General features: G+C 38.5%; 1 protein-coding gene across 8 annotated transcripts in view; it reads right to left on the bottom strand.

Annotated features, from left to right (window-relative positions):
* LOC140482335 (solute carrier family 35 member F5-like) overlaps nt 1–17,227 on the bottom strand; it is a 117,791-nt gene that overhangs the window by 94,708 nt on the left and 5,856 nt on the right. For 7 of the 8 annotated variants that reach the window (XM_072579629.1, XM_072579632.1, XM_072579630.1 and 4 more), the window contains 6 exons: nt 16,212–16,313; nt 11,000–11,138; nt 6,883–7,017; nt 6,540–6,602; nt 5,703–5,775; nt 2,951–3,141 (listed from right to left, as the gene is read on the bottom strand). In XM_072579629.1, coding sequence (XP_072435730.1) covers nt 2,951–3,141; nt 5,703–5,775; nt 6,540–6,602; nt 6,883–7,017; nt 11,000–11,138; nt 16,212–16,228 — 618 coding nt within the window. In that variant the 5' untranslated portion in view covers nt 16,229–16,313. Of the gene's footprint in view, nt 1–2,950; nt 3,142–5,702; nt 5,776–6,539; nt 6,603–6,882; nt 7,018–9,805; nt 9,939–10,999; nt 11,139–16,211; nt 16,314–17,227 lie in introns of those variants that run through there. The other variant, XM_072579635.1, reaches the window with a different exon arrangement.

Raw genomic sequence — 17,227 nt, 5'->3', positions numbered from 1 at the left:
GCAAGAGACATTGAGAGTTTAGTCAAAAAGAAAAAGAAAACAACGTAAGGATTAGGAAACTGAAATCAGACAAGGCCCTTTAGGTAGAAGAAGAAAGTAGGAAAGAATTTGAACAAGGAATAAGAAAGGGACCATGAAATGTCCTTGACAAACAGGATTAAATGGAATCCCCAAGACATTTTATACATATAAAGGAGCAAGAGGGCAGCTGGGGAAAGAGCAGGTCCATTCAAGGACAAAAGGGGGAATTTATGCATGGGGCCACAGAAAGTGGGTGAGTAGATTAGAATTTTTTAGATTAGATCCCTACAGTGTGGAAACAGGCTCTTCAGCCCAACAAGTCCACACCGATCCTCCGAAGAGTAACCCACCCAGACCCATTTCCCTCCGAGTAATGCACCTAACACTATGGGCAATTTAACATGGCCAATTTACCTGCCCTGCACATCTTTTGGACTGTGGGAGGAAACTGGAGCACCCGGAGGAAACCCACACAGACACTGGGAGAATGTGCAAACTCCACACAGACAGTTGCCTGAGGCTGGAATTGAACCAGGCACCCTGGTGCTGTGAGGCAGCAGTGCTAACTACTGAGCTACTGTGCAGGTACTTAATGAGTACTTCATATCATTTGTCACCAAAAACAAGGACACGGATTGTTGGTAAGATTATGGAGAGTTTTGTTGATATTCCAGAGCATGTCAATGTTAAGAAGGTGGTAGTGTTGGATGACTGGAAAAAACATGAAAATCAATAAGTCTCCTGATAGGATCTACTCAGAATACCGAGGGAAACAAAGATGGAGATTGCTAGGATCTTGACAGAGACCTTTGTATTTTCTTTAGCCACAGGCAACGTCCACAAGGGTAACAGGGACAAGTCAGGAAAGTGTAGGTTGGCGAGCCTCATATCAGTCATAGGGAAATTATTGGAGAAGACTCTAAGGGATGGATTTACTTTCATTTGCAAAAGAATTGACTTATTAAGGATGGTCAGCATGGCTTTGTGTGGGCAAAGTCTTGTCTCATAAATTAGAGGGAGTTTTTTTGAGGAATTGATGAAGATAGTGTTGAGGGGAAGGCAGTGGATGCTGTCTACTTGAACTTTATTTACAAGGCCCTCTTGACAGATTGGTCCAGAAGATGGAACACACAATTAGCTTGGTCAGAGAAGACAGAGGGTCGTTGTGGAGGAGTATATTCTGCCTGGAGGCCTGTGACCAGCAGTGTTTTGCAAAGTTGTTTGTAATACATATAAACAATTTGGTTGAAACTGTTTGTGTTCTGATTAGTAAATTTGCAGATGACATGAAATTGCTGCAGTTATGGATAGTGAGAAAGGTTGTCAGAAGGATATAGTTGGGAAGTTATGAGGAGAATGGCAGACAGAGTTTAATCCAGACAATTGTGAGCTGATGAATTTTGGGAGGTCAAATACAAGATCAATGTATACAGTAAATGGCAGGACCCTGAGAAGCACTGGTAGACAAAGGGATCTTCGGGTGCAAGTCCATAGCTTCCTGCAAGTGGCAGCACAAGCAGGTAAAGTGGGAAAGAAAGCTCCAAAGCATTTTGAAATTTCTCAATATAGATAATACACAGCCTATTAATCAAAGTGATAACCTCACTCTGAATACAGAACTTCATCTGCCAAACTTTGGCCCATTCAGCTATCCTGTCCCTATTCATTCCTACGTTTCTTATTTCTTCTTTGCAACACACTCTTCGACCTATTTTAGTGCCCCCTCAAATTTGACTATCAGACATTCTATCTCTGCATCCAAGTTGCTAGTAAGATTATAAATAGTTGATACCCATGGGGTTAAATGGGTGTGGGCTGTTTCCCTGGAATGTCAAAGGCTGAGGGGTGACCTCAGAGGTTTATAAAATCATGAGGGACATGGATAGGATAAATAGACAATATTTTTACCCCTGGGGTGGGGGAGTCCAAAAAGAGAGGGCATAGGTTGAGAGCGAGAGGGGAAAGATATAAAAGTGACCTAAGGGGCAACGTTTTCACACAGAGGGTGGTGTGTGAATGGAATAACCTGCCAGAGGAAGTGGTGGAAGCTGGTACAATTGCAACATTTAAAAGACATCTGGATCGGTATATGAATAGGAAGGGTTTAGAGGGACCTGGGCTAAGTGCTGGCAAATGGGACTAGATTAGGTTGAGATACCTGGTCAGCATGGATGAGTTGGATCAAAAGGTCTGTTTCCATGTTGTAAATCTCTATGACTTTAAGACCAAATCCTATGTTACCCCACTATTTGCCAACCAGAAAATACCTATTTTTTCTGACTCTATCCAATCCTCCATTCCAATTAACATATTACCCCAAACCTATGTGACCTTACCTTCTGTATTAAGCTTTTGAGCAGCACCTTATCAAGTGCCTTCTTAAAGTCCAGGTGGACAACATCTAAAGGAGCCCCATTATCCAGTTTGCTTGTTACATCTTTGAACAACTCTAGCAAATTAGTCAAACACCATTTACCCTTCATAAAACCATGCTGACTTTGATAAGTTGCAGCTTGACCTTCCAAATGTCTCATTACAACTTAATCAATTATAGCTTCCAACAATTTCCCAACAACAGATCTAACTGGTCTGGAGTTTCCTAATTTCTGCCCCCTTCCTCTTTGAATAAGGACATTACGTTAGCATTTTTCCAATCCACTGGAATTTTTCCAGAATTCAGGAAAATTTGCATCCGTCATCACTGCTGCCACTTCCTTTAAAACTCTAGGATGTAGGCCATCAGGCCCTGGGACTTGTCTGCCTTTAATCCCAATGGTTTGTTTACTGTCTTTCCCCTAGTGAGACTGATTTGCTTTTTTAAAAAGTTTCTTGTTTTTCTATACTCACTGCATAACCTATTTCTATTGGAATGGAAAAACAATGGTTTACCCTTCAATTTTTAATGTACTGTATTATAACAGGTACTAACCACAAAGCAGAAGAAAAAGCTGATTTTTGCGACTTGTGATACTGTCAATTTGCCAACAGATTTCAGCACTGCTTCGTGATCCTTTGCTGCTGGATACGACATCCGCGAGAGTTTTGCTTCAAATGCATGATGAGCTGGAAGTTGCCGCACCTCCATAATGTTACTGAACCTAACACGTGGTTTTTTTAAAGCTAAAAATAAAGAATAGTAATTTTAAATAATATCTTCAGATAAATAAAGTTACATCAGACTAAACAGGAGGTTATAAAACATCTTGGGTAAATATGGTCAGAAAGGTCATACATAATCAAAATTATTACAGTTCTGCAATGATTATATTCGTATAATTAGCTTTCCATTGCTGATCAAAACAAGGAGAAAGGGTCTATCGAGTCTGTGTTACTTTGATGACAAGAACTTTCCCTTTTTGGCAAGGTAATTATTAATCACGGCCTTACTATTTATCTTGTGACAAGTGTGTTGAAATAAAACAACAGTTTCTATTTCAAAATTATCTAATTCCAATTAACAACAGTGATTAAGTTAGCTACATATTCATTTAGCATTTGGAACAAATCTTAAACTAATAGAACATCTATGGACAAATAAATATTGGTTTCTCAATGAAACCTAAATCAAGTTGTTTAGGGGTACCACTAAAAATGTCATGATGACATAAATGTTTACTTGAAAGAAAGTAGCAACACTGAAGAAAATGTTCAAAACATTAATCACCGTCTGATTAAAAACCTAAATATCATTTTCTTTGCCAGGTGGAGACTATGTGGGTGTTGCTACTCCACTAAAAGAACCTTTTTCTATTGAAATTCTGTACCCTTCAAAAAATTGCTACAAAACTTAAAAAGTGACAGTAATAAAGATCAAAGAGGCACGTTACCTCATTGACTCCATATCTGTTTCTGTCTGACAACTCTATGTTGTCTGAATACAAAGGTTATCATTATGGATCCTTCTGCCAATTTAATAAAAAAATCACCTAGCACAAGGTTTTGAAAACCTTTTGTCAAAGGCGTGGTGTTATTTTAAACAGAACACTCAAGACTAACCAGCCCAAGGGCATATGATGTAGACTGTTTCTAACGTATTAGCAATCTAAGAAGCTCCATGTGGAAAATAAAGTGCTTTCGTATGATAACAATGTAATTTTTAGATGGTGTTGTTATTTCCAGATGTTAATAAGTTGCAAAGCCAAAATATTTAGTCTGCTTGTTGGTAAATTGCAACACTGTAACTTCATTCTATTAAGTAACCTCGTCAGCAAAGAGGTCAAGGTTATTAGAGATCTTGCTCAATATTACAAAAGATTTGAAAAATTGTGGCAGGCTCTTAGATCTCAAAATTTAGATTATCAAGATCCATGGACTATACACACAATAGAACAGCTCAGCAAAGCAACACCCTTCTGGATTTTGTTCTGCTTACAGCAATGAGGAGAGCACTAAACCAAAATGCTACCATCTCAGCAGCTCAAGACCCTTTTGGCAAAACTATCTCTGGGAGCACGAATGTAGCTGCTGACAATTTCTGCAAAGCACAATTTAAGAATAATTTTCAACATTCCATCATCTGAAGATTGTACTAGAGTGAGTTAATTCACTGGACACAGGCATAACATCTTTAAAGTCATAAAATGTTCAAAGACATTTCATAGCAGGATAATCAAACAAACATTGACACTTTAATTAAAGATGGACATATTAAAATTGGTGACTAAAAACAGAGTGAAATGGGAGATTTTAAGGAGGATTGCATAAAGGTTCAGGGAAACAATTTCTGATATTAAGAGTCTAAGTGTTTGAATATACAGCCTCTAATGTAAGATAAAACAAGAGGGGGAGGTGTGCAAGAAGCTAGAATTAGAGAAACTGAATTTCTGGATGCTTGCAAGCTAACAGTATGTTAGAGAAATAGGGAGGCAAGACAAAGGGTCAAGGAGGAAGATGAGAATTTTCGAACTGGTAGACTGTGATTCGATACATGTCAGTTTACTGGAGTGCTGTGTAAACAGGACTGTGAAAAACCTTTAGCAAGGTAATAATTTTAGAGAGTGCGCAGAGGAGATGTATCAGGGTGCTGCCTGAGTTGGCGAGCTTGTCTTACGAACAGAGGTTGAGTGAGTTCAGGCTTTTCACACTGGAGAGAAGAAGGAAGAGAAGGGACTTGATAAAGGTGTACAAGGTAATGAGAGGCATAGATAGAGTAGAGAGCCAGAGACTTCTCCTCAGGGCAGAAATGGCTGTCACGCAGGGTATCATTTTAAGGTGATTGGAGGAAAGTCTTGGGGAGATGTCAAAGGTAGGTTCTTTACGCAGATTACATTCCCTACAATGTGAAAACAGACCCTTCGGCCCAACAAGTCTGCACCAATCCTCCGAAGAGTAATCCACCCAGACCCATTTCCCTCTGACTAATACACCTAACACTATGGGCAATTTAGCATGGCCAATTCACCTGACCTGCACATCTAACGGTGGTGGGTGCATGAAATGCACTGCCAGCGGTGGTGGTAGAGTCAGAGACATTAGGGACATTTAAGCGACTGCTGGACAAGCACATGGTCGGCAGTAAATTGAGGTGTGTGTAGGGTAGGTTGATCTTCGATCAAGCTAAATGCTCGGCACAACACTGTGGGCCGAAGAGCCTGTGCTGTACTGTACTGTTCTATGTAATCTAGTCCTTATATTGGCCTGAATTTCATAATATAAATTAAGTACTTCAAGTTAAAACCTACCTGTGTTGTTGTCATTACTATTTTTTTCATTGGCTGAATCATGAAATTTTACTGGGATATATAGTGGTTCACTCTGCAAAATACATTAGAAATTAATTCCTCGTGACAGGATAAGCAATATAACAATAAACAATACTTGTACAAATGGATCCGCAGACATTATTTTAAAGCAAAATAATGCAGATGAGATAAAAACAGAAATATTATAAATATCCAGAACATTTTGCAGCATCTATGTATAGTGGCTAGAGAAACGGCCAATGGCATTTCATAAAATTAATAGGTTATTCTTTCATCGGTGATGAGCTTTTTAAACAAAAATTGTTGCACTGTATCTAATTTTTTTCATATTAAGAATTGGGAATAGAGTTTTTACTTTATGTATAATCAATACTCTGGGTAAAAGTTCGATTGGTTCTAAGAAATAAAGGTTCATGTATTGCCTCAAAATCCCTCCCTTGCTTAACCACAAGGTAAAAATCTCCCACAAGCCAGTGCAATCAGGTAATATAGTAGGATGTAATATTGTTTTACTTTTCGCACTGGTGAAGTCAAGTGGGTCAAGGCAGCAGCTCACCAGCATATTCTCAAGGACATTACAGCCAGTAATGCTCATGTCCAATGAGGAAATACTAAAAGAAAATCACTGAACGTTTGGCCTATGTCAGACAGTAAATGACCAGGTTCAAAATTGGGACATATAAAATATATAAAGAATTGTGTACAAATGCTCCTGCTAACAAACAAAGAAAATGACCAAACTCTCATTTGGAATAAAATGTTGACACATGAATTGTCATTATAAATGCAAGATCATTTATAACACTGATTGCTTACCAAAGAATCATTTATACTATTGTCTGTAGTACAAGTTGCAAGGTAGTTTTCAGCATCTGCAAACTTAAAATATTGAAAAATTTAATAAGGAGGCACAATGTTGTTAAAAGTATCTCTGCTAATATGGATACAAAAAAAAAGTCACACCTTCCTGTGTAAGCATAATTCAAATAGGACACCTACTGGAAGGTACAAATTACACAATCTTAGACATTTAAACAAAATAAATTTGAAGCAGAGTACACACAAAATATATAATACCATAATGCAAGTAAATTAATATTTAGAGCTCTGCAAAAATCAGTTACACTTTATTTTTCCCATACTTAGGAGGACTACTTACCAATGCACCATGTCTTCCATTGGTACACTGTTCCCGCCAGGGCTTCCAAACAAGGAATCCGATGAGGTAAAGCACAAACATTGATGTTTTGGCAAACGTACTAAAGAAGGGTTTCTCATACCTTTTAAATATATACTGGAATGAAGAAAATAATCAAAACTTACTAATGAAGTAATACAAGTAATGCAAGCAGCAACAACAATCAGACCTTTTTCAAGCCAGTATTCATGGATGCTGCCAAAGGTGTTTATTGCATTTCCGTTTTCACTTCATCCGCAGTAGTTGCTTTAAAATCATGTCCGCAGATCATTTGTAAAACTATCATCATTGCATACTGTCATATAGCTTATTTTGTCATCAGAGTTGAATTTTTAATTTATTTTGCACAGTGAAGCACTGCACATTCCAGAAAAATTTCATGATTCAGCCAATGAAAAAGAAAATGACAACAAAATGGGTGCGTTTTGATTGGAGATCACTTCAACCATTTATTTGTCACCCAAACCCTTGATCCCTCCACCTCTTCCAATAGCACACTATATAAAACGTGCAATGTTTAAAGCAACAAAATACATCATGCACACTCAGTAATCTATAAACACGTTTATCCCAGTCTATTTCAGAGATCGCAATACAATATGGCAATCAAATAGCATATTACAAATGATCACATGGTGATCTGCTTATTGTGACATAGTATAGAATTTTAGCTTAGAATTATTGCTATTATAACATGAATACAAAATCAGTTATCCTCCTTAAATTGATGACTTAAAGCATATTTGTAGTGGAAAAAGTGGCTCTGAGACTAAGACAATGAGAGTGAAACATGGGGACAATACATAATTGCTTCACTTCTGAAGCACACAGTCAAGATTCTCTTTGATTTGCTATGACAATGTAAGCTCTCTCTTTAATGGTTTCACATCACATGGTGGCAAAAAATGAAGAAAAAGCGAGAAATTCCAAATCTTCCCCATGCTTTGATAGTGAATGGAAAATAATATATGGATATTATATAACCATTTTAAAATTATAAGAAGTCTTAATACCTCTTTTTCAAAACATTGTTACATAAATTCAAGATGGCCACTAATAAATCCAAACTATTTCTGAAGAACTTCTCTGCATGGAGCCATTAGATTATGGAAGGCACAGCCATAAGAAATGATTGTAGAAAATGTACCTCGTTGTCATTCAGGGAGCTCTGAGTCTAGCTGCCCTACCTTTCCCCTTTTAGGGACTCCACTTCGACTCCTGATGATGGTTTCTCCTGACATTCTTTGATATAAGGGACATTGTCAACTCAAGTAAATTGGTCCTCCCACCAATTAAGTTGTTAACTCCAGAGTGCTCCTTGTCCTGCTCACAAACTAATCTAAATTCTATGAATCTAAAATCACTGTTTGTGAGAGTTCTTGCTCCTGGTACTTCACCCAACCCACTCCCAAAACAGGTTCAGCAATGCCTCCTACCTCATGTGCTATGTTTCTTCTATGCCTCTAACACTTCTTGCCTTCCAACCAATATTAGGATAATAGCTTATTTTACTTTAATTTTATTTGAAACTAAGTATCCAAAATTGTGAAATTATTTATCTGACAAAATTAACATAGTAAATTGATATGCAAAAATTATTTAATTGTTAATCCAACAGCAGTGCATCAATATTGCTCAGTTGCAATACTGAATATCTGCAGGTATTTTAATTTCCAGTTTCCTGGCATTAACCAAATTCTTTTCAACATGGTCATTTAACTCTATATCCCCATCCTCTTTCAATAGGGTCTGAGGGCTCTCTATTTGATCCTTGAACAGAAGTCCCACGGTACATTCCCAAAAACTCATTGAACTCTAGTCACTTCATCACAAAGAGCAGTTGCAGGACCCCATATGAGTTTTGGCCGGGACTGCTTTTTATGGCTCGTGTAGATAGGATTTTGTTCCAATTGTACTAAGGTTTACTCCCTCACTTCTTTTTGTCTGATATGTTTGAGTGTATTAGTACTGTTTACTGCTCTTACTGAGTTGGAACATTTCATCAATTACATTTTGAATTGCGAACTTTTTGTCCACCTCCACATGGGACCACCTCTGATCCTTCCCCTCCTCAGCTTCTCCACCTCCACTGCTTGGAATAAATCCACTGACTCATATAGCTGCTTTAACTACACATCCTTGTGCCCTTATTGTAAAAAGACTCTATTCCATTATCCCAGGACTTTTTATAAACTCCATTATGCCTGTTCTGATGATGCTACATACTATGTCAGCACTTCTGATGCACTTTGCTTTTTCCTCAACTGAGGACTCCGCTAACAATGGTTGACAAGACTTTATCCATTCATTTCCAGCACTTCTCCACAGGAGGGTTCCCCTTACCCTTATTTTGAACTCTACCAGCCTCCTCATGTAAAGCATAATCTTCTCTATCGCCAGCCTGATTCCACTGCCAAACACATCTTCCCCTCATCTATCATTCCGTGGGGACAGTTCTTCTGTGACATCTGGTCCACTCCTTTATTAGTCAATCCTTTTCTGTCTGCACCTTCCCATCCAAGTGCAGGAGACATTATACCTGTCCTTTTACCTATCCCTGCCTCACTGTCCAAGAACCCAAATGCTGGTTCCAATTTCTTTCAATATTGTAAACTACCTTCATTGCTCATGAAGTGATATTCGCTTGGGTGCTGCTTTGTAGAACACCTCCCTTCAGCTTGTGGGCATGATCCCAAGCTTCCAGTTGCTTGTCATTTTTTCCCTTCTGCACTAGCTCAAAGAACCTCATCTTCTGATGAGTCATTTTACAGCCTTCTGGACTTTAACTTGCATTCAATAATTTCAGATCATAGTTTCTGACAACTCACTTGCTTCTTCCTTTCAGTTAGCCCCTATTGTTAATGATACTTTATTTTGCACTTACCCAGTCAGACGGAAGTATATCCGTCTGGCTCAGCTTTTGTTTCTTGTTCCATTAGCATCAACTTCTGTCTGGCATTTGCATCTGATCTCACCTGTCTTCCTCCCTAAAATTTCCTTTTGTGGTGAGGATTCATCTGTAGATAGTTTTTACAGTTTATATTCGGGACTATATGCAGATTTCTTTATTTAAATCAACCTGTTCAGATATGTTACGACATCTTCAGGCAGGTGGGTCTGGCTCAGAAATAGGACATTATTACTAAGCCACCAGGCCCTTCCAAGTTCAAACTTTCCAAAAGATAAACCAATTATACTTACTTCTCATTCAGTGAACAGGAAATGCGTGCCTTAACAAATCATATACTCTTATGGCACGGTGGCACAGTGGTTAGCACGGCTGTCTCAAAGCGCCGCAGACCCGGGTTTAATTCCTGCATCAGGCAACTGTCTGTGTGGAGTTTGCACATTCCCTGTGTCTTTGTGGGTTTACTCCGGCTGCTCCGATTTCCTCCCACAGTCCAAAAACGTGCAGGTTAGGTGAATTGGCCATGCTAAACTGCCCATTGTGTTAGGTGAAGGGGTAAACGTAGGGGAATGGGTCTGGGTGGGTTGCTTTTTGGAGGGTCAGTGTGGACTTGTTGGGCCAAAGGGCCTGTTTCCACACTGTAAGTAATCTAATCTAATCTAGTCTGTAGGGAAGTATGGTAATGAACAGTAATCGTGGTTGTAAAAAACAAATTCTACAAATGATAGTCAATAAAATTTCAATATGGTGGAATGAGTTTATGAAAGAACTTTGTGGTTTGCTCAGGGCAACAGTTGTGTCAATATACCTTTTCCAACAAGCCTACTATAAAATAATGAAATTAAGAAAACAAAGCTTCTGTGACATCCAGTCCACTCCTTTATCAGTCAATCCTTTTCTATCTGCACGTTCCCATCCAAGTGTCGGAAGCATTATACCTGTCCTTTTACCTACTCCTACCTCACTGCCCAAGAACCCAAATGCTGGTTCCAATTTCTTTCAACATTGTAAACTATCTTCATTGCTCATGAAGTGATATTTGTTTGGGTGCTTGTTTTGTACAGCACCTCCCTTCAGCTTGTCGGCAAGATCCCTAGCTTCCAGTTGCTTGTCTTTTTTTTATTCCGTACTAGCTCAAAGAATAAAATATGACAGGACAACAATACTCACTGAGGTAAGTTCAGATGATACAACCCAGATAATATCGACAACCAACAGAACAATAATTCCAAGGATCATACGTCGTCTCTGGGGCGAACTGCTCTGTGAGCTCATTCGATTCATGATAAACAACCAAACCATTTGTAATCTATTGAAAATAAACCATATGACCAAACATAAATACCAAATATTTAACTTTTCTGACATGTATTGAACTCCCTAATTTCATTTCTGTTCACTCTTCTTCTGTGGAATTTTGTCTCAGTTCAGTCCATCCCTTTTTCTCTGCTATGACCTAATTGCATGTTTAATTCATTCAAGGGTTGTAGACATCGCTCGCGGAGCAAACATTTACTCCGCATCCTGAACTGTCCTCAAAAAAGTAGTGGTGAGTTGCCTTCTTGAACTGCTGTAGTCCATTTGATGTAGCTACAGCCATAATTCTGTTAGGAAGTTCCAGGACTTTGATCCAGCAACAAGTGATAGAATGCCAATAGGTTTTCAAGTCACAATGGTGTGTGGGGTGCCCCATGTATCTACTGTTTTTTTTCTTTCTGGATAGTATCGGTCATGTATTTAGAAGGCACAGTATAAGGAGTCTTGGTAAATATCTGCATCTTGAAGATGGAACATACTGTTGCTACTTACATTGCTGGTGGAGGGAGTAAATAATTGTGGACCTGATGCAATCAAGGATGTTACTGCTGGATGATATTAGGCTTCCTGAGTGTTGTTGGAGTTACACTCATCCAGGCAAGCGAGGAGTATTCCATCACACACTCCTGACTAGAGTCTTTTCGATGACGCAGATTTTGGGGAGGCAGGTGGTGAGTTACTCACTGCAGGATTCCTAGACTTTTCCAATAATCAGGACCTCTGACATGCATTAAATTCTCTCTTACCTCTGTTATTATCCTGCCATGTTTTGGAATTTTAGATTCTGTACCACCAAGCAATTAACTATCAAAACAGTGAGCAGAATGTGATCAAGCTTGATTTAGTGCTTAAATGGAGAACTCTGAAACAGCTTCTAATATTCTAAATTTAACCAAGTCTGACTTTCATGGGATGAGGCTGGGCCCGCTCATAGTGAAATGGGTAAGTCTGTTATTGCATATTGCACAAAAGATTGCTGTTGATAAAGAATTTAATGTGATCCAGAACTACTTTATAACCATAAAGGTAAGAGTTTGCCTTACAAATTAAATCTGAAGTGTCCTCACATTTGTGAGGAGGGGTTCTGCCACTCGGGGGTTCAAATCTGTCGGTGAAAGTTAGTAAATGAATCCAGTGCAGGTACTCTGAGATAGCGATATGGGTCATGTTTTAAACAGAGATATGAATATTTCAAAAACAGTTAAGTAGACAAAATAACTTACCTAAAAACAAAAAATAAAGACAAGGTGGCCACAGATCAGCCACGTTGAGAAATTTGAAGGGGTGTGTTCTTGACAAAAGAACATAATCACGATAGCTGAATTTGACATAGCAAATCTGAATGGAATTGTTGACGACAAGATATATTCTCACACAAGGATGATCAAAATTCAGAAGAGAAAATATGCCTTTTGGAGTAAGAAGTACATATTTATGTAAGCATATAAAAAATATAGAGAGCTGGAGTATTTTAAATTTGTAAAACAGAATAAACTTATAGCAAACCTGTAAAATTTTTAAAAATTGTATTTTATATCTAGGATGCATCCCTGAAGTCTCCTAACTTTAAAGCATCTGTCACACTTTCATGAGTTCAGATAATAGCTATCTTTAAAACTAACCGTGACCATTTGATCAAATGTCCATTAACTAAATCAAAATAATCAAAAAACATTATTCATTTAAAACTATAAATCAAAAGCCAACTCAAAATCAACCAGTTATCTGAAAATATTCATAAAATTCATTCTATGAAGACAAAATATCTGAAAATATCATTAGATGTCATAAACAAATAAGATTCCACAAATGGGTAATGTTGGTAAGTGAGGAAAAGGAATGTATCTAGATAGTTACCTCAACAGTGTGCAAAATTAAACAGCAGTATCCCCATTATCAAAATATCTATCATATAAAATGTCCGCAGAATGATTTTTAATAAAACAAAAACAGAAATTGCTGGAAATAAAAACAGCAGATCTGGCAGCATCTGCTGAGGGAAAGCAGAATCAACATTTCAGGCCCAGAACGTTTGGGTCTACTGACCCTTATCCATTCTGAAGAAGGGTCACTGGACCAAAAGGTTAACTCTACTTTCTCGACACACAGATACTGCCAGACCTGCTGAGGTTTTTTCAACAAGTTTGTTTTTATTTCTGATTTCCAGCATCCATAGTTATTTGTTTGTTGGCTATGAATTTAACAAATATGGTTGAATATATATGGGGAGTAAAATTGTAATCTTTGTACAAAATGCTTTGCTATTAAATGAGAAGTGAATCACAGACTGGAAACTTGAATCAAGGATGCTTGAGTATAGAAGGGGAGACCATTCAGAACCCAATGGAAACAATCGCAGAGTAAAGGACAAATCATTTAGAATTGAGATGCAGAGGAAGTTATTCACTCAGAAGGTACTGTATCTTTGAAATTCAATGCCACAGAAGGCTGTGAAAGATTACCATTGTGCATATTCAAGAGAGAGATCAACAGACCTCTAGATGTCAATTATATCAAAGGAGGTTGGAGTAGTATGGGAAAATGGCATGGAGGTAAATGATTCGCCACAACCTAGTTAAACAATGGAATAGGTTCAAGTGGCTAAATGACCTACTTCTATTTTGATGTTCTTATATTCTTCATGAAAACTTTCAAAATCTAAGCAGAATGTCCATTTCATTTCAAAACATCTCTCTCAGCACTGTGGAAGCAGAGATTCTTATACTTAATGAGTAAGACAGATTTCTGTTGAGCGGACACAAATATAATAAACATCTCGTGGTCTCTAAGTACCCAAATTTACTTCATCATAATGCTAAACTTTCACTCCTCAATATCAAAGGAGATTCCAATGTAACATCTTTAATTGCCTTTCATTTTGGTAATGGAGTACAATTCAAATAAAAACATCAACGGGAAAATGGTCAAAACAACTCTGAAATAGTATACAGGTCGTCCTGCTATAATGCATATTTCGTTAACACAAAATTGCTGTAACATGATTGATAAGCTGGGGACACTGTAAAGTGCAAACTTTTAAAATGTGTGTTGGCTATAACATGATTACATCGCCAGCACTTTAAGTGCTGTTTCTATCGTGCGATTTTTCTACAATGCAGGGTTGTGCAAGAATGCAACCATTGTGCTGTAAAAAAACTACCTGTATTTGAAGGGTTATTGGGAAAGATCAAGGTAGAAAGAGCATCACTCTATCGACAAGCCAACACAGGAAAATGAGCCACACAATCTTCTTCTGTGCTGTACTATCTAATAATTCTATCTTTCTGTCCGAAAGGAATACACCCTGAAGGATTTCATAGCACGCAGTCCTGAGTTTCTCAAGTTTTTGTAGAGGGATGTCATGAACCCGTGACATACTTAACATATGGAAACCAACTTTCATGATTACGGCTAATGTAGCTCTCCTCCACATCGGGGAGACAGGACGCCAACTTGCAGAGGTGTTCAGGGAACAGGGGCAGCACGGTGGCACAGTGGTTAGCACTGCTGCCTCACCGCACCAGAGACCTGGGTTCAATGCCCGACTCAGGCGACTGACTGTGTGGAGTTTGCACATTCAACCCGTGTCTGCATGGGTTTCCTCCCACAGTCCAAAGATGTGCAGGTCAGGTGAATTGGCCATGCTAAATTGCCCATAGTGTTAGGTAAGGGGTAAATGTAGGGGTATGGGTGGGTTGCGCTTCGGCGGGTCGGTGTGGACTTGTTGGGCCGAAGGGCCTGTTTCCACACTGTAAGTAATCTAACCTAAGTAATCTCTGGTCCTCATGCACCAAACAATCCCACTGCCCTGTGGCCAAACACATCAACTCCCCCAAGTACACGCAAATCTTGGGGCTCCTGCAGTGCCAATTCAAGGCCACCTGCATACTGGAGGAAGAATTCTCAGCATTTATATACCTGTTAAGTGCATTGGTTTTAGGACAGGATGAGTCAACTGCTAAATAGCTCAACTCCTGCAGCAAACTAGCCATGAACATATTCAAAGGAAATGTGCCCAGAATCATTGGATCTTTAGAATAAATTTGTTGCAGCAAAATTTAAATAAAATTGATAATTACTCAAATTATTCAGGATTTTAAAAAATCTTTTGTGAAAAGGTAGACATGGTCGTGAAGGTGGTGCTTGGTAAATCTGCCTTCCTTGGTCATAACATTAAGTGTAGGAGTTGGGATGTCATGTTGTGGCTGTACAGGATATTGGTGAAGTCACCTTAGGAATACTGCACACAATTCTGGTCGGCCTTCGAAAGGAAGGATGTTGGTAAACTTGAGAGGATGCAAAGATTTATTAGGATGCTGCCGGGACTAGAGGGTTTGAGCAATAGGAAGAGGCTGAGTAGACTGGGACTTTTCTCCCTGGAGGTTAGGAGACTGAGGGGTGACTTTATCGAGAGAGGTTCATAAAATTATGAAAGGCATGGATAGGGTGAATAGTGAAGGTTTTTTCCCTAGGGATGTTGGGGTGTCTAAAAGAGGCCAAAGGTTTAAGGTGAGAGGGGAAAGATGTAAAAAAGACTGGAGGGGTAAGTTTTTCATGCAGATGCTGATCCGTGATGGAATGAGCTGCCAGAAGTGACGGAGGCTTTAACAATTACATTTAAAAGGTACCCAAATGGGTATACGCAAAGGAAGGGTTTAGAGGGATACAGATTAAATGCTTGCAAATGGAACTAGGTCAGATTGGAATGTTTGGTCTGTATGGATAAGTTGTGCCAAAGGGTCTGTTTCCATGTTGTATGACTCTATGAGGCCACCAATACCACTATTTATTGTCCTTCAGAATATGGTGGTAACACCCCCAACCCTCCAATTTACTTTAGCTCATTTGATGTTTGTAGATATTTTCTCATCAATCTGTTCAGAGATGTAATTACACATATCTGGAGCAGGTTAGATTTGAACTCAGGTCTCTTAACTCAGAGATAGAGACACTACCAGTGCACTACAACAGCCCCTTGTGTTGTATATGAATTCATTGCATGATTTTGATCCAGCTACATGAATATGATTTCTTCAAGTGGGGAAAAGAATTAATTTAGATGTACCTCATATACTTTCTCATACAGCCAGCTTCTAGGGTCCAACTGAAGTTATCTTATTCCTTCACTCACTTTTCTTCGCCATGTCAAATTTTACTTGTGGTTCACCTGTATCAAGCAGTTCAAACCAAATCTGTTACAATATTGCAGAAATGCTAATTTCATTATGCAGTGATTGTAAATTATTACCCTGGGATTACAAAACAGTCAAAGTAGTTTATGGCATCTGAAACGTAAGAATAGGATTACAATCCAGAGGAACTGAAAGCAGTAGCAAGCTATTTTACACACCTGAGAGTATGTACAAAAACACTTGAACAGCATCTGCATCAGGAAAGATTTCCTTGAATTACGTAGATCTGTGAATAGACCTTTTGCACGTCTACCTACAGCACATGGTCAGTTGTCATTCAAGACAGCTCATCACTACTTCTCGAAGGGTAATGAGGATCACCAATAAACGTTGGCTGAACCAGTGACGTGAATATAAAAAAGGTCCAAATCTAACCTAGACTGAGATGAAAGGTTTATTTGTTCACTGGCAAGGATGGCCTTGGGTAAAATGAACATGAGAAATTGCAATGCAGTTCTTAGTGGAAATGGACTAACAGCACAAAGTTGGTTTTGTTTTAGACCTAACTTGAAACTTCAATCAGAGGGACAATTGAATGTGGAATGGGCAATGCCAAATAGCAGCAATAAGGGACTAGTCATTGAAGATTGGGACTGAAGCATATTGTTGGGAATTGTTTCTGCATCCAACCAAATTGAACCTGTTCAGAGAGAATTTAATCAACCCAAAAGGAGAAATATTTAGTTCAATTTCTCAGCTTCATGAGCAAAAATCAGCTTTGCACATGCAAGGAGCATTTTGCTTTGCCTGATGTGGTGACATTACAATAATTCACATTACTTTAATCTATTTCTATGTAAGTTAAGTTAATCCATTTCAGCAAAAGCAATAGCAAACTCACAAATTAAAAATATACTGTCAACACAAAATATATGTCAATAATCATATT

The sequence above is a fragment of the Chiloscyllium punctatum genome, chromosome 10 (assembly GCF_047496795.1).
Source record: "Chiloscyllium punctatum isolate Juve2018m chromosome 10, sChiPun1.3, whole genome shotgun sequence".
Lineage (NCBI taxonomy): Eukaryota > Metazoa > Chordata > Chondrichthyes > Orectolobiformes > Hemiscylliidae > Chiloscyllium > Chiloscyllium punctatum.
The sequence above is the reverse complement of the archived record's forward strand: the minus strand, read 5'-3'. Positions and strand labels throughout refer to the sequence as shown.